The following is a 17,837-nucleotide window of genomic DNA, read 5'->3' as shown; positions in this document are numbered from 1 at the left end:
CTTAGCAGAGCCAGCTCCGCTGTCACCTGTCAGATGAGCCTCCCTCTACCCAGGTGGAGCCATCCCAGGGACTCCATATGCGTACTGCCCACAGCCAGACCATATGTGTACTCTCCACGTAAACTCCTCCCCCGCAGGGTAGGTAGTGGTCTCCACAGCGTCCCCTATGGGTTCGCTTCCCCAGTGTAGTCTAGTTTACTTAGTGGGTATTTCAGAAATGAAGCTCTAGCGCAAGTTCTGCTGGGAAGACTCAAATGTTACGTCACTTATCAATTCAGATCTAACCAATCATTATCTAACACTTGGAGTATAAAAGATCAGCACTTACGCTTGTCTGAGTTCGCAGATGCTGACGGAAACTTTCAGTTAACGGAGCGTCAGTCGCAAACCAATTTGCTATGTCTTCTAACAGATATACCGTGTGCGATTATTCAGATTCCGAGGAGGATTTCGTTCCACCATCTCCTCTTCCCCTGCGTCGTAGTACGCGCATTCAGTGCCGCGACACCTCATGGGTTCAGTGGCCCTCGGACAAAATAATCAACACTCTCGAGGCTGTCGGAATCCCGGTCAGCCAAGGATTATCCAGAGAAGACTTGCTTCTCATGGCCCAAAATACCCTAGGCAGTCCACCTATCACGGCCGACACCGCTGCTTCAACTTCAGCGCCGTCAGGCCACACCAAACAAGTCGGAAAGAAGAGGGCCGCCAAGTCGTCTTCTCCACATTCAGCCAAAAGATCCTCGCAGTCTGCACGGATAACATCTCCTCCGACCGTTTCCGGACCTGCGGATATTAATTCGCAGCTCATTCAGGTTGTTCAAAGCCTTTCTGACACCGTTAAAGGCTTAGAATCAAAGGTTTCGAAATTTGAAAATTCCTTTGCGTCCTCTAACCTTTCAGCAAATTCTTTTCCAAGCGCTCTAGCAACTCCAACGGATTTTCCTCCACCTGCCGGATTAAACTTTTCATCGTGTGTGCCTTCGACCTCTTCTGCCTTGCCAGCTTCTCTTACGATCCAGACGCCATTCCAACATGCTTCGGCCGTGCCCGCTACGCCAAACTTCAGTCTCTCCACGGCTGTTCCAGCTCAAGAGTTTGGTAGGAGTTTTGTTTCACCTGCTGCAGTAACGGTGTCACCCCAAATAAGAGCTAACATCATCCAAGGTAAGAACATAAACCTGGCAACCTTATTGCTTCCTTCACCTGCAGCTGACAGACAAATGGTCGACTGTGGTGACGTGGCAGTCTTTCTCAAAACGTCCGATCCCAGATTACAACGAAATCTCTCATTTGGCGAATTCGTTATTGCTTTCAGCATCTACCGAGACATTCTGTGCCAAGTGTTCCCAGATCGAAGGGAAGAGCTCGATCTTTACCTAACCATGATGGCGGATTTTAATCAAAGATATGGAGGAACTCTATTTTACGAATATCACAAATCTTTTTCTCTGCCAAATCCGCTTCTTACATTTGCCTGTACAACACAAAACTGAACTGGTCAGTTACCGACACCGAACTGCTCGTCCGTCATTTTGGCGGTCAAAAGATCTTAGCATGCACTATATGTAGCGCTCACGGACACTCGGCTTCATTCTGCCCTAAAGCATTCGCTACTAAAGACCCGGCCGCTGTCCATAGTGCTGAAAACGTAAGCGCTCCTCTCGACCGTAAAGGTCACCCTATTGTGGAGTTTAACGGCATTAGCCTATGTAATAATTTCAATGAGTCTGTGTGTTCCTTTTCTCAATGTAAATTTGCTCATATTTGTAGCTTTTGCAAGGATCCACACCCGAAATCAGTCTGCCCTCGCCGGTACAGGCCAGCAACCCGAGGGAAGACCCAAATTCAGAAAAAATTCTGAACAGACACCCATCAACACCTATTAATATTCCAGTCCTCTCTAGCTACCTCTCTTCTCACCCCGATCCAACTTTCGTTGATTACTTAATCACCGGTCTGTCTCAAGGGTTTCGGGTGGGCATCCTTTCCCATCTTACATCTTCTTTTGTGACAAAAAACCTTCGATCCGCTTTATCAGAGCCTGACGTGGTTTCAGCTCTGTTAGAGAAGGAAGTAAATAAAGGTTACGTTATTGGCCCTTTTGCTTCTCCTCCCTTTTCTCCTTTTCGGATCAATTCTATCGGCGTTGCTACTCGTAAATATTCTGGTAAAAACGTCTCATCTTCGACATGTCTTCTCCTCATTCTATTCATACCGCAAGTGTTAACGAACTAATCCCTTTAGCTCCGTTTTCTCTGCATTATGCTTCAGTCGACCATGCCATTCATTTAATCAAGATAGCCGGTCAAGGCGCTTGGCTGGCTAAAGCCGACATTACTGATGCTTTCAAGACTATGCCCATTCACCCCTCCGACTGGCCATTATTCGGCGTTAGATGGGAATCAAAATTTTACTTTGCAGTGAGGCTCACGTTCGGGTGTAGAAGTAGTCCCCATATTTTTAATTCTCTTTCTGAAGCCCTGTGTTGGATCCTGCTAAACGCCTGTAAACTTCCATTCGTTTTACATTTGCTCGACGATTTTCTGCTGATCGATTTTCCTTCTTCCCAATCTTCAATTCTCGACACGCTTAAGCAAGTTTTTAGTGATATCGGCATTCCCCTTTCAGAGGAAAAAACCATGGGCCCCTCAACTTCGCTAGAATTTCTCGGCATCTTACTCGATACTGTCAACATGCAAGCCTCTCTTCCAAACGAGAAGCTTTTACGAATTAGGGAGTTTCTGGAAACTTTTTCTTCGTTACCTTCCGTATCTAAGCGCGACATGCTTTCTCTGCTCGGTCACTTAAATTTCGCTATGAGTATTATTCCTCAAGGCAGGACATTTATTTCTCGGCTGTTAACTCTCGCGCACTCCGTGCCAAAATTAAGCGACCCAATTCAGGTAGACGAAGGGTGTTTGTCTGATCTCAGCTTTTGGTCTCGCTTAATAAATCATTGGAACGGTATTTCCTTTTTCTATAATGATGTTCCTGAATCATCCATAGATTTGCAATTGTTCACTGACGCTGCCCCCTCTATCGGTTTCGGGGGTTTTTTAAAGGGCAATGGTTTGCCGAGGAATGGCCAAAAGCATTTCCCAAGCCTGAATCAGGTTCCGTCTCTTCCGCTCTTCATGAAATCTACCCTTTGGCGGTAGCCAGTGTTCTCTGGGGCTCCGAGTGGTCTCGCAAACGTATTATGATGTTTTGCGATAACGAAGCCACGGTCGCTATCATCAACAAAGGTAGATCTTCCTCTCTGTTGATCATGCCAGTTCTAAGACGTTTAATTTGGCAATCCGTCGTTCATAATTTTATTATTTTGGCCGCGCACATTCCTGGTCACCGTAATATCATTGCTGACTCTCTTTCTCGCTTTCGTTTCCAGGCTTTCAGACGGCTCTGCCCTTCAGCCAATCAGGATCCAACACCATGCCCTCCACTAGCAAGGATCATATTAAATTAGACCAATTGCTCAAATCGGCTAGTCACTATATCTCCAAAGGCGTGGCTCCTTCCACACTTAAAGCTTATACTTCAGCATGGTCTTCATTTCTTATGTTTTGTTTTTCCCTTCAGATTTCTTTATTTCCCATTCTAATATCGACCGTCTGTGCTTTTCTAGTTCACAATTTTGAAAATCGCAAACTTAAAATTTCTTCCATCCGTAGGTCGCTCGCAGGCATTCAATTTTATGCAAGATATTTTAATCCTAATTACCCAAGTCTTTCTCCGTGCCATCCATTCGCTTATTACTCAAAGGGATGGCTAACTCGTCCAGCAAACCTCCAGATCACCGCCTTCCAATTACTTTGTCTATTTTACAAAGATTAATTCTTTCCATCCGCAATGGTCTCTTTTCCCCTTATATTAACATTTTGCTGGAAGCAGTGTTTCTATCAGCCTTCTACGGTTTCATGCGCCCAGGGGAATTTACTTCAGATTCTAAACATTTCAATCCTGCCCTTGGTCTGTCTTTTTCTGATTTAGGTTTTTCACCCAATTTCTTTACTCTTTTTCTGAAGCATTCTAAGAATGATTCTCAAGGATCTGGTGTCACTCTAACCTTTTCTAAACTTAATAACAGCTTCTGTCCTTTCAATTCCATGATCAAATATCTCAAAGTCCGGCCTAAAACTCTCGATCATTTTCCCCTTTTCCTCTTACCTGATGGAGCACCCCTCACTAAAGCTTGGTTCAGGACTCATTTAGCTACCACCATAGAAAGCTGCAGCCTTTCCCCCTCGCTATATACTGGTCACTCTTTTAGGATCGGGGCTGCCACCACAGCAGCCCAACGAGGAGTTTCATCTTCAGCCATCAAGCTCCTGGGCAGATGGTCCTCCTCTGCATTCGAATCCTATATTAGACCAGATTCTAAAACCATCCTCGAAGCTCAACAAGCTCTCTCAAGTCAAGTTTAAGGTAAAATCATGCAAATACTGGTGGTGGTGTTTTCGTATTTCATTTAATCATTTCCAGCTTCTATAGCTGTTCAATTTTTGGGGGCTCGTGCGGCCTCATCTCTGTGTGGCCTATCGTGGCCGTGTGACCCATTGCGGCTTTGTCTCTGTGTGGCCGATCGCGGCCTCGTCTCTGTGTGGCCTATTGTGGCTGTGTGGCCCATTGCGGCCTTGTCTCTGCGTGGCCGATCGTGGCCTTGTCTCCGTGTGGCCTATCGTGGCTGCGTGGCCGATCACGGCCTTGTCTCTGTGTGGCCTATCGTGGCTGTGTGGCCGATCGCGGCCTCGTCTCTGTGTGGCCTATCGTGGCTGTGCGGCCGATCGCGGCCTTGTCTCTATGTGCCTATCGTGGCGTGTGGCCGATCGCGGCCTTGTCTCTGTGTGGCCTATCGTGGCTGTGTGGCCGATCGCGGCCTTGTCTCTGTGTGGCCTATCGTGGCTGTGTGGCCGATCGCGGCCTTGTCTCTGTGTGGCCCATCGTGGCCGTGTGGCCGATCGCGGCCTTGTCTCTGTGTAGCCTATCGTGGCTGCGTGGCCGACTGCGGCCTCCTCTCCGTGTTGCTTGTTTTCCTTGTCGCTCTCTTCCTTTTACGTTTTAATATGTTTTTCTCTGTTTCAGGAACTGCAAGATTCTTCTCGGGTGGGTATTCATTCCCCCTCACAGTTTTGAGGGGAAGTGGGCTCCGTCCCGGCAGTCACGTCTCACCACCATTTTTTGGGGGTTTGCTACGCCCTGCCTTCAGCTTCAGGCAGGATACGCAACGTCTGCAACCCTCAGTATCGTGAGCTACGGACGGGGCCTACGCCAAAGATCATAAACTTTCTATATATTCTGCTTACCGTTTGGTAATAAATATCAGTGTTACGTCATTTTGCCTCCTGAGTCTTTCTGGTAGAAATGAAGCTCTAGCGCAAGTTCTGCTGGGAAGACTCAAATGTTACGTCACTTATCAATTCAGATCTAACCAATCATTATCTAACACTTGGAGTATAAAAGATCAGCACTTACGCTTGTCTGAGTTCGCAGATGCTGACGGAAACTTTCACCTCCATCCTCCCCACCACCACCAGGATGGTCCCTGTCCATACTCCTCGGGGGTTGGCTACGCCCCTGCCTTCAGCTTCAGGCAGGGATACGCAACGTCTGCAACCCTCAGTATCGTGAGCTACGGACGGGGCCTACGCCAAAGATCATAAACTTTCTATATATTCTGCTTACCGTTTGGTAATAAATATCAGTGTTACGTCATTTTGCCTCCTGAGTCTTTCTGGTAGAACAGCAGTAGACTCTCTTGGCGTAAGCTCGCTCCCTTCCCCATCCCATTGGTGCACCGGGTGGCTAGAGCTTGCACTGGGCACTGGAAGGGGTTCATAACTGTGGCGCCTTATTTGGGATCCCAAATCGCTGGTCACCACTGACGTACCTCGAACGTGACTGACTGAAAGGGAATTATTCATATACACAAAAAGTGTATATGTATATGTAACGAGGGTTACATACGTAACCGAGACATTTTTCTTGTTTACATTTTTTCCCCTTCAAGACCAAAAATTACTCTGTAATCATTATTGTATTTATATGGATAATTATAAATATACACAATATATGTTTTCAGTGCATATGTTTGTTTGTTTGTTTTGTTTTTTGTAAAAGGATTATGCAAAGAGCCCACTTTTTGTGTATATGAATAACTGCATAATATATTGTACTTTGTAAATTATCATTCTGTGAATATCATTATTACAAGTTTTCAATTAATACAGGTTTTTATATATTTTTATCAGTTTATATAATTTGTAATACTGTGATTCCTGTTGGAGGTGAGAGGTTTGGTTAATGGTTTAGAACTTATTACAGTAAATTCCTTATGTTGACAATAATTAGGCCTCAGAAAAAATATATCCAGAATAAAGGCTGCTTTATTTTTTATTCAACCATCATTGCAATCTGAATTTGAATTAATGGTTTATTCTTATTATGACACCCTTGCAGTTATGATATAGGCACATGATTCATAGATAGATACATAGTATACAGATTTCAATTAATTCTGTTGATTTATGACAAATATTCTTTCATAAATGTATACAGCAACCCTGCAAATAAATAAATGTAAGAAAATGAAAATAGCAACATAAATAAAGAAAAGTCAAAACTGTTATCAATATAGAAAAAAAAAAGGATGGTATTAAAAAATGATATGAAATATTGAGGTATATTGACTACACCAATATACCTCAATGATACACCAGATTCTGGTAATGATGCGCTTTTCCTCTCCACTTCAGAGGAGAGCATTTTTTTCACTGTCACTAAACAATTCAACCACATATTTCATATTTGTGGATTAAAACTCCAATATATGTCAGAATATTTATGATAGTCTATCTCTTCTGTTTTCTCTGTTTAACCTCTTGCCGATATGATGTCATTGACCAGAAGAACAATAGCAGTCGCAGCAGCCACACCCATCGCAGTGACGACCAATCGGAACCCAGCTTCAACAGAATCACAGTAATGGCCGTGGACTTCTAAAGAAACAATGTGATAAAACAAAATTGATTTTCAAAAAGCTGACTGTCGTCTCTGTCAGGACCTCAAAATTAAAAGTAAAAAAGACAAAGTCAAAAAATAAACGCATCTAATCCCAGCGCTGCCCTCCGTGAACACGTGTGACAGAGTTGAGTGATGTCCAGATGTTGATTCTGGTTGCTGACTGTTTCCTTTGTACCAGGAGAGAGTCATATTACTCACATTCACCACTGGCAAAACAAAACAGAGGTCATAGGAAGAGGTTCTGGAGGCGCTGGAGGTTCTGGATCTGGAGGGCTGAAGTCGAGCTGGAGTGAACAGGGTCAGTCATTTAAAATAATAATAATTTACAAATTAATTTGAAAGTAATAGCATAATGTTGTGTAGTCTATAATACTATAGACACAGCACCACTACAAATTTTATGTTCCCAGAACGTCATTGGAACGTCCCCACTGGTGTCAAGGACGTTGCCTAGTAACGTTCCCAAAACGTTCCGAGACAGTCACAATGTGGAGTTCTTTTTAGGGTTGAGGGACGTTACCTTCACGCAACATTCAGGGCATTCTCTGAACATTTAGGGAAATTTGATGTTCCCAGAACATTGTCATAATGTCCCTGCTACCCAAAATTGAATTGAAAATTACAGCTAAAATGACAAAAGCAGCTGTACAAACAAAAACTGTAAAATGAAGATAAAATATTATATGATTTATATTCTAATTTTCCTTAAATGTCTTACAAAAAAAAGCACTTTACAGGCATTTCCTTGATTATCATGGAAATTATCCTGGCTCATCACTGACTGAAGCACAGGCTCTGGTTATTCTCTATAAGAACTTGTGTAGATGTAAGAGAGAAATAAAGTCATACTTGGGTGTGTTCATTACCAATAGAGTTCAAAGGCAGTTATGACCAGTTTGTTAGCTATGCTTTTGGGAAAAACACCCCTGATTAGTAATAAGTGCCAATAAGTGGAACTCACTTGTAGTTGTTGTGTCTCTTTTTTCAGTTCTTCTTGTTTCTCTTTCCTTCATTTATTCTGCTTATTATCATCAGGTGTCACTACTAATTGTCAATCATCACTTAATTAATAACTATCTCATTTTAACTTTAACACTGCATCAGTGTTACTTTTAACACCCTGTAGTGTGGACACATATGTACACTGAGAGGTGTTCATTTAATATCGGGGATTTTTCTGTGTATGGATCGATCCGTGGTTGTTTTTTTGTTGTTGTTGTTTTTATCTATGGAGATTTCATGAATGTCTATATTGGACATTTACAAGACGTCAAAAAAGACGTCATAACTTTAATTCTGGCTCCTCAGTGGACATTTTTTCATCATACGACTTTTGTGACAAAGACGTTGAAAAGATGTCTTCTGGACAAGACTTTACTGAGTAGGATATATTGGTCGATCTCTAATTATAAATTTTTATATTAGGAATATTAGGATCAAAGGAACATGGCCAAGAAAGCCTAAAGAAAGCAAGAAAAAGAAAAATGTATTCACACTGCAAAGAGTTTTGCTATTAATTACTTTATTTTTGTAATTAAAACAGACTTTTTATTTGCGATCTTCGCGTTTTTAATACAATATAATTGTCTTGCTCTCAAACACGGTGTGAGATTGAAAAACAAACACTTGCATTTAATGTGAGAATTTGTTGCTTTTTGTTCTCAAAATCAACTTCTAGGTTGGAAATGAGCCACCGACAAATGAACATCGATACTAGCAGAAGAACATATAAAGCAATTAAAAATAAGTGAAAATTGATAAATGATTGAAATAGTTATGAGAAAAGACATGATCATTTAGTTTTCCGATGTGTGAATATGTGTTTGATCTTGTTCAGCTCTTCTCTGATGTCATAAACCAGAATGACAGAAGCCACGCCCACCAGAGCAGAGAGAACCAATCGGATCAAACCTTCGCAGGGCCTGAGGAATAAAAACATCAAACTGAGATCAGCTCAGTGAATAAACGTTAATGTCTCCATTAACTGATAGGCAGTGAGTTAAAAATAAATCCGGATTTGACCATTTTAAGGATAAAACGACATCTAAATAAGATACTTCTTTAGATCTAATTTAAAGTAAATAAAAGATGTGAAAATGATTTTTAACTCACCAGAGACAATAAGACTGAAACTCTTGAACACACTTGTGGTAATTAGTCCATAACTACCAGCATGTTCAGGTCTGATGTTTGTAATGGTCAGAGATCCGGTTTTTTGGTCCACCTTTATGCTGTCTCTGAATCTCCCACCAGCAGCATCTTTATATACAGTGAAAGAATCAGCCACTACTATAGCATCTTTGTTTTCAGGGATAAAAACCCACTGAATAAATGCATCCTTCACCAACTCAGTAAAACCAGAGTCCAGAGTGACTGAATCTCCCTCCTTCGCTGATTTTTCATCTGTATCACCAAACACACAAAGAACAAACAGAGACAGAGATCGTAATTTGAATTTGAAATTACATATACATTTTTGGTGTTTGGAATAATAATTGAATCTTTGTGCTTATTAAATAAAACAGGGGAAACACGTATTTAACTCACCTTGAACAAAAAGAAGGAATCTCTTGCTCACACCGTTGATCCTTCTTTTATAATATCCAGTATGTTCAATTGTGAAGTCTGTGATGGTCAGAGATCCAGTTTGTTTGTCCAGCTTCAGTTTGTCTTTGAATCTCCCATCAAGAACATCATCATATACAGTGAATCTGTCGAACCGTTTATTGATTTCAGCAATTACAGTGTTTCCAAATCTCCACAGAATCACATCATCATCCTTTATTTCAGTAAGATTAGAAGGTAGAGTGACTGAAGCTCCATCCTTCACTAAGACTGACTCTTTTTTTCCATCATCAGACACACCTGAAGAACACAGAGTTTGTCACAGATTTAACCTCTCATCCTAATGGGGTGGAGAAATGCACACACGAGAAATGAGAAGCACCCCAGATTTTTTGAGGCTTGTAGGCTAGTGACCTCATTAGCATTAAATGTTAGAATGAGACGGACCATGATTTGACGATCTTATTAAAACTTAATTTTGGAGAAAAACTTTGTATTACAAATCTTTATATTAACTGGCATTCCATTAATGTAATATAGTGAATGACAATCATCTACAGTCTCCCAGTGGCTTTTGTATTATAACCAGATTAGTGTTTGATTAATTTACATCAAAACAAAAGATAACTATCTACCCAGATAGCAAGCAATGATTGAAATAATGTTAAATCAATGTTAATGATGTGTTTTGGTAAACACTGTTGCAAAGAGCACAAACTCACACAAAAAGAGTCAAACTAAAAGAAACACTGATCACCAAAATGGCGACCAAGCGTTTTCAATTAAACATCAACATCTAAACCTGTTAATTCTCAAAAAGAGCTTCTGCTGAGATTTATTGTCTTGTGTGGATAGTGTGGATAGTCTTTCCTGCGGCATGTTGGACAGCGGGTGTGATTTTATCAACCACAGGTGCCAGATATAAATATAAATGATGAAGAAAAAAATTAAATGAAATAAAACTGCCAGTAGGTGGTGGCAAATCATTGTCTTAAATTGTTTGTTCACCCAAAAATGTAAATTCTATCATGAATTACTCACCCTTATTTTGTTCCAAACCCGTAAGACTTTCGTTCATCTTCGGAACATAAATGAAGATTACATGTGAATAAAAGCCTAAATTCAATCTGTTCATCATATAAAGTGATCATGTCTCTTCAGAAAATTTGGACTAACCTGCTCAATTCTAATGGATTAGTTTTACTATCTCTTTGTTGACTTTTTTAAGCATCAAAGTTTCAGTTGTGAAGGCAGTCTATGAAGGGACAGAAAGCTCTCAGATTTCATCAAAAAGATCATTTGTGTTCTGAAGATGAACAGAAGTCTTACAGGTTTGGAACAACAAGAGGGTGAGTAATTAATGACAGAATTTTCAGTTTTGGGTGAACTAACCCTTTAATGAGTGAGTCATTCAATTAGACAGATTCATTCAAAAACGTGGATTCATCACTGATGCTCGTGTAACAGAGGCCAGCTTGCAATCCTGCTGATATTTGGGGAAATTACACTGTTATAAATATTAAAAACATTTGTCCTACACACTAAAAACTCCTGGGTCAAAAATAACCCATAATGGGTTATTTTTGACCCAAATCCTGGGTTAAAAAGGGACCAACTAATTTCTGGGTTATTTCAACCCAGAAAAATGGGTTATTCTTTTGACCCAACTTCTGGGTTAAATACCTAACCCAAATTTTGGGTTAAAATAACCCAAAATTGTAGTTAATATAACCCAACTTCTGGGTCAAAAGAACAACCCCAATATCTGGGTTGAAATAACCCAGAAATTAGTAGGTCCCTTTTTAACCAAAGGTCAAAGGTAAAAAATAACCTGGGTTACTATGCCAGTATGCCTTATTTCAGAAAATAAAACTTCAGGCACTTACACACTTCAGGCACTTTTACATTTTTATTGCATTAAATTAAACTCTACATAAACTCTACACACTTGGACCTATTTATTTTAGGTCACACTGTAATAACATTAGACATTAGAAAAAATAGAAAAATAAACAACACATTCTCTCTCAAACATTTGACAACATTCAATAACTGGATTGAACTTGAGGGACAAGAGTTTTGATAGTGTCCTCATCTAAGAGAAGAAATGCCTCCTCATCTCTGTCTTCACCTGAAAGACAGAAAACAAGACAACATGAGTATTGTTAATAAGTCGAGACAATTGTGAACCACTCACCAGACACTCTTTGATTATCAAGCTAACAAATAATCACTTTTAAGGGAATGATGTTGTTGTTTTTTTTTGTTAAAAAAAAAAAAAAAAAAAAAACGTGGCCCAATTTGCTAGTTAACTAATGTGGTTCTTTTGCAGCATTACCCATTTTGTGTGAATGACAGTCTATACTGTACATCTTTTCTTTCATTAACAAGTGTAATAATGACATTAATTCAAAGGTGAATATCTGGCCCATTATTATGCATAACAGTTTAAAGACAAGGCACAAGTATCTTTTAACTATAAGGGTTATTATAGAGATGCATTCCCCACTGTCGAAGAAGTTGTGACTGTCACAAAATCTTGCACTGACATATTAAAGCCATATTAAAGAAAATATTTAAGTATAGAGAGATGATATGAGGGCAGTTAAAGGATAGTTCACCCAAAAATGAAAATGTGATGTTTATCTGCTTACCCCCAGGGCATCCAAGGTGACTTTGTTTCTTCAGTAGAACACAAATGATGATTTTTAACTCCAACCATTGTCGTCTGTCAGTCTTATAATGCGAATGAATGGTAACACAATTTATAAGAGTCAAAAAATAATCCAAAAATAAATCCAAATTAAACCCTGCGGCTCGTGACGACACATTGATGTCCTAAGACACGTTTGTGCGAGAAGCCGAAAATTATTTATATAATTTTTTACTTCTAAAACACCATGTCCAACTGCATTTAACAATCGCTTTAGGTTTCTCGCACAAACCGTTTGTTTCGTGTCTTAGGACATGAATGTGTCATCACGTGCCGCAGGGTTCAGTTTGGATTTGTCTAAGCATATTTTTTGACTCTTATAAATTGTGTTACCATTCACTCGCATTATAAGACTGACAGACGGCAACGGTTGGAGTTAAAAATCATCATTTGTGTTCAACTGAAGAAATAAAGTCACCTACATCTTGGATGCCCTGGGTGTAAGCAGATAAACATCAAATTTTCATTTTTGGGTGAACTATCCCTTAAAAGAGTAAAACGCTCACCTCTAAAATTCTCTATCAGCTCAGACATCCGCCACTCAGTTAGCTTATCGGCAACAAAGCTGTCCATTTAAAATGACCTGGAGAAAACAATAGAGGTTAGCAACAATTTGAACACTTGACACACTTCTTTAACTCTCACTACTTAAGCCCGTAGAGCACTGTATAATATGATAAGCACAGCGCAGCTGGTTAACATAACTCAACTATTGTGTTGCCTCGTCGCTCTAGCCGCGGCTAAAGGGGGTCGCACACCGGAAGAGATGCGTATTTAAAACTGAAACACATTATTCTCTATGAGTGTACACACAACGGAAGCGCCCAGCAACGGTTCAGGACCTTGTTCAAAATCCTGCAGTGCCACGTACATAGATTTATATTAAATTTACACTTATTTGTCTCAAATCGTCGTTAATGTATATACTGACTTCACCATGTGCTGCAATATAAAGTTAATTTTACATTAATTTACAGTAATCAGCTGCATGAATAAAAATTGCTTATGTTATTGGATTTTCAGGTGATATTCTCAATTCATTCAGTTAACGGACACTCTGAGGTAAAGTGTTCAGACTGCAGACTCAGCAACAATTGTATTTAATTATACAGTACAACCATAACATAGTACTGACATTATCTTAATTCCACAATGTCCTAAAACATAACAATATTGCTGGCCATAAACTGAGAAAGTACATGATACCTCGAGTTGTCCTAGACGCGGCGCAGCGCGGTGCTTCTCGTCCGGTGTTCGACCCCTTAACGCGGCATGAAGTCGCCACTAGCTGCACTGTACTTATCGTATTATTACGTTACGTCAAATTTGGCTGGGTGGTTAATAACACTTTCTTATTTAGTCTGACAAACTCAAAACACATATTTATTTTGACTTTACACAGACTTTAAGCTAGTTAATGTAGATGTTGTCGCGATATCCGCAGGCGGCTACATGCTCACCACAGAATTACCATGGTAAGCCATGGTCATTTTTTTAACAAATGGTGCTAAAATAGCAACGGGGACATGGACACAGACGTTTAACGTTACATTGACACTGAAAATACTTGCTTACCTTGAATACGCGACGAAGTTGCACCGAAGAAGCCCAGGCCAAAACGGATCGAGTGCGTTCAAGTTCAAGTGACGGTTATTTCAAACGACTGTTGTGAGAAAATTCCAGAACATCTGGGAGCGGGGGAAGGGGCGTTAACCCAGAACATGGGTTACTCTTTGAAAAATAACCCAGAAACCTAAACAACCCAGGAATTGGGTCAAAATATTAGCCCTATAACCCAGAAAATGGTTACTCTCTGAAAAAATAACCCATAATTTTAACCCAACACAAATAACCCAGAAAATGGGTTAAAGAAATAACCCAGGAGTTTTTAGAGTGTATATATAGAATTTTTCCCCAAGGCCCTGTTAATTTCTGACCCTGGTGTGGTGTGCGTTGCCCGGGGAAGGGCTCTTTTTCAAGCACAGGCAGAGGCTCCTTCTGTTTCAAGGCCCATTTCAAGTGAAAGGCCGATACTGTGCCTAATATTTCATCAAACAGGGGATTATGCTTTTCTGAATCTGATGTCATAAACCAGAACAATGATATAGCCACGCCCACAAGAGCAGAGAGGACCAATCATATCACAGCTTCACAGAGTGGGAGAAATAAAGCCACATTGACAAACCTGAACATTTCTGACGGATTTCATTGATGTCCAGATGTTGAGTCTGGTTGCTGGTGGGATCGTTCAGCACACAGCTGTAGGTGTTTTTATCCTGATATTCCACCTCCAGAGGTAGAGAGAGACTGATGCTGAGATCAGATGCACTGATGCTGGACAATAAACTGTTTCCTTTGTACCAGGAGAGAGTCACATGACTCACATCCACCACTGAACACACCAATGAACATGATGATGAAGAACATTGTGAACAGTTAGTGCTGATGACAGGAACAGGCAGACGATCTAGAAAACATGAGAGAATAAACAAATATGAGCAAATCTAATAAACAATCTTATTTTTTGGTTCAATGTGTTGAGTGAGTGTTTAAATGGTCTGTCATTTCAAATTAGAAAATGATTTAACAATTCAATATGTAAATAGACCTTAAAATAAGAATATTTGAAAAACAGGATAAATGATCTCTGCTCACCATAGACAGAAACTCTAAATTTTTTTGATGTAAATTTTGCTCCATGTATCCGTATTCTATATTCTCCATCATGTTTCCTTCTGGTGTTTGTGATGGTCAGAGATCCAGTTTGTTTGTCCACCTTTAGGCTGTCTTTGAATCTCCCACCAAGAACACCATCATATATAGTGATGCTGTCGTCCTGTTTATTCATTTCAGCAATTAAAGTGTTATAACTTCCAAACCTCCACTCAATCCGATTATTAGCCTTCAATTCATTACGACCAGAGTTTAGAGTGACTGAATCTCCCTCCTTCACTAAAATTGCCTTTGCTGCATCGTCACCAAACATAGAGAAAAAATAGAAAGTGTTAGACTTTGAAATAACTTTATGATTGTTTAAATAGCTTGAAATTTAAATAAGAAATGATGAATATAAAACAACAGAGCAGACATAAAAGGTGCAAAATGTTGTGTGGACTAATATTGGATCTGGTGATTAAAAAATAACAGATGTAAAACAAATATTTAACTCACCATAGACAGTGAGAACAAAGTTTTTGTTTGGTCTGTTGGTCTCATAACGTCCAGAATGTTCGGGTCTGAGATTTGAGATGGTCAGAGATCCAGTTTGTTTGTTCAGCTTCAGTCTGTCTCTGAATCTCCCATCAAGAACATCATCATATACAGTGAATTTGTTGGCCCGTTTATCAATTTCAGCTATTAAAGTTTCTACAAACTTCCACTGAATCACATCACCATCCTTCAGTTTAGCAGGACCAATGTTTAGAGTGACTTTCTCTCCCTCCCTCACTGATATTTGTTTCGTGTCAAGAAAACCCAACACACCTGAAGAACAGAGTTTTTCACAGATTAAAGATTGCATTTTTATATGGACCAATAAATAAATATTTATAAAAAAAAAAGAACAAACAAGAGACTTTTACTCAAATAAAAGTTTGGACAGGTGTTGTGCCGAATTCTGTGACCTAGCAAATTTATGTGACTATACACATAATGTACTGACGGTAGGATTAAGATTAGCTCAATACAGTGCCTACTATTGTCAGATAATTCGATGAGTCACAGACTTACACACAATACCTTAATTTAAACTTGATCTCACAGTAAAATCATAGTTCAGTTATTTCTAAAATAACATAACAGTGACTGCTAATCTTCTCTAACTAATCTAACCAGAACAGAAGAAATTGAAGCAATAAAAATCACATTTAAAACTCACCATCCAGACGCCACAGACACAAACAGAGCAAAACTAATTTGAGAAACATTTTCTCCATCACTGAAAAGCACACAACACTAGTCTGATCTAAAACATGACTGAACTGTGATATTTATCTGGTTGTGTGTAAATCCTCACCTGACCCCCATCAGTTTACTCTGGCACATCCATCATCTTTTATATAATGAAAATCAACAAGCTTTTGCTTATCTTACATTTTCAAAACCAGAAAAAGGCAAAGTTCAGGTAATCAGCACACAGGTTGTCAAAGGCCAGAAAAACAAGCAGTGAACAAAGTTTAAGTCAAAACCACTGTAAATCAAGCAGAAATAAACAGGCTTGTTTATGTGTCACCATCCATTCATTTAAATGTAATGTTTTTTTGTTGTTACGCTAATAGTGGGTATACTATACTTGCTCCAGTAAAGTGACCATATACAAGCCAATTATTTCATTTAGAAAAACAACAATTTATATTTAAGATGCCTAATATTTTTCCACACAGTATAAGTGGATCTTTATATATGTAAAAAAATTTAGCTGCTTTTATCATTTAGAAAGGGAATAATTTTTCCTGAAAGGGGATTATTATATTTCAGGGATCCTTGGCATTTTGAGTTGTCAGGAAAGGGAAAGGGTGAGCAGAAGAGACTTTTTAAAAAACATTTAAACCAGAAAAAAGAGAAGAGACGAGCAGAAACACAAGAACTACAACTGACTTCAGCCAAACTGAGTGTGAAACCAGTTCACAAACCAGTTTGACATTATTTCTTTCATACATGTACAGAAGTTCTTGTTGAGAATGAACAGATTTGGATGTTGATGTTTTAATTAGGGCTGCACGATTAATCGCATGCTATTCTCACGCGCATTTCGTCAGTAAAGCCGGTTCCCTGATTACCGCTAAATCGCCATCACCTGCTTTCAAATGAAGTGGCATTTTAATAGACAGAGCCGTAGTTCACAGACAAGCCACGCAATATCGCGTTCATTATCGCAGGCGATTCATCTGCGATAATGAACGCGATATTGCGTGGCTTTTCAGTGATCTACGGCTCTGTCTATTAAATGCCGCTTCATTTGAAAGCAGGTGATGGCGATTTAGCGATAATCAGGGAACCGGCTTTACTGACGAAATGCGCGTGAGAATAGCATGCGATTAATCGTGCAGCCCTAGTTTTAATGAAAATAAAAATGTATTGAAGTTTGCAGTCACCATCGTAGTGATCAGTGTCTGCTTTAGTTGGGCTCTTGACTCTTTAACATTAGCTTTCTCTGGCTGCTGTAACTGAGTGTTTATAAAACACATTTGTTATGGCAGGAAAAAGCCAACATGAAGTTGATCAGGTGTTTTGTCTGTTGTGATGATGCTGTAATCATCTTGGACTTGTCTAATTCACTGATCGCTTTCTGTGTCTAGTCTTTGATTTAATGTGTTTTTTTTTTTATTATTATTGATTATACTGTGCCTGTTATTCAACAGTGTAAGAAGGGTCAAGGGCTCAACTAAAGCAAACACTGATCTCATCAAACCAAATATTTTCAATAAAACATCAAAATCTAAACTTCTGTTAATTCTCAATAAGATCTTCTGTAGAAATAAAGTTAATCTGGTCAGTAATTGGTGTAATAATGTTTTTTGTGCTTGTTAACAGCAGG

At 39.5% G+C, this 17,837-nt stretch overlaps 1 protein-coding gene and 1 long non-coding RNA gene across 2 annotated transcripts; both read right to left on the bottom strand.

Moving 5' to 3' along the window:
* Positions 1 to 8,552: 8,552 nt before the first annotated feature.
* On the bottom strand, positions 8,553 to 16,315 carry LOC137029283 (uncharacterized). Its single transcript, XM_067398855.1, has 7 exons — positions 16,179 to 16,315; positions 15,473 to 15,784; positions 14,957 to 15,268; positions 14,487 to 14,768; positions 9,571 to 9,888; positions 9,136 to 9,426; positions 8,553 to 8,945 (listed from the first exon to the last, which is right to left on the bottom strand). Exons 1-7 carry the CDS (start codon positions 16,234 to 16,236, stop codon positions 8,929 to 8,931), a joined length of 1,590 nt encoding a protein of 529 aa, XP_067254956.1. The 5' UTR covers positions 16,237 to 16,315; the 3' UTR covers positions 8,553 to 8,928.
* Positions 11,389 to 14,177, bottom strand: LOC137029282 (uncharacterized). Its single transcript, XR_010896269.1, has 3 exons — positions 13,877 to 14,177; positions 12,808 to 12,884; positions 11,389 to 11,719 (listed from the first exon to the last, which is right to left on the bottom strand). It is a non-coding gene; the product is annotated as an uncharacterized lncRNA (long non-coding RNA).
* Positions 16,316 to 17,837: the final 1,522 nt, after the last annotated feature.

The sequence above is a fragment of the Chanodichthys erythropterus genome, chromosome 10 (assembly GCF_024489055.1).
Source record: "Chanodichthys erythropterus isolate Z2021 chromosome 10, ASM2448905v1, whole genome shotgun sequence".
NCBI lineage: Eukaryota > Metazoa > Chordata > Actinopteri > Cypriniformes > Xenocyprididae > Chanodichthys > Chanodichthys erythropterus.
Note: the sequence above shows the minus strand (reverse complement) of the source record. Positions and strands in the feature narration are given on the sequence as shown.

What these genes read in the sequence shown, in the direction of transcription:
- LOC137029283 (XM_067398855.1), bottom strand. Translation starts at nt 16,236, where the DNA reads ATGGAGAAAATGTTTCTCAAATTAGTTTTGCTCTGTTTGTGTCTGTGG. An exon ending in GTGTCTGTGGCGTCTGGATG is followed by an intron (nt 15,785 to 16,178) that starts GTGAGTTTTAAA and finishes TCTGTTCTTCAG; the next exon opens with GTGTGTTGGGTTTTCTTGAC. An exon ending in ATTTAGAGTTTCTGTCTATG is followed by an intron (nt 14,769 to 14,956) that starts GTGAGCAGAGAT and finishes CATGTTTTCTAG; the next exon opens with ATCGTCTGCCTGTTCCTGTC.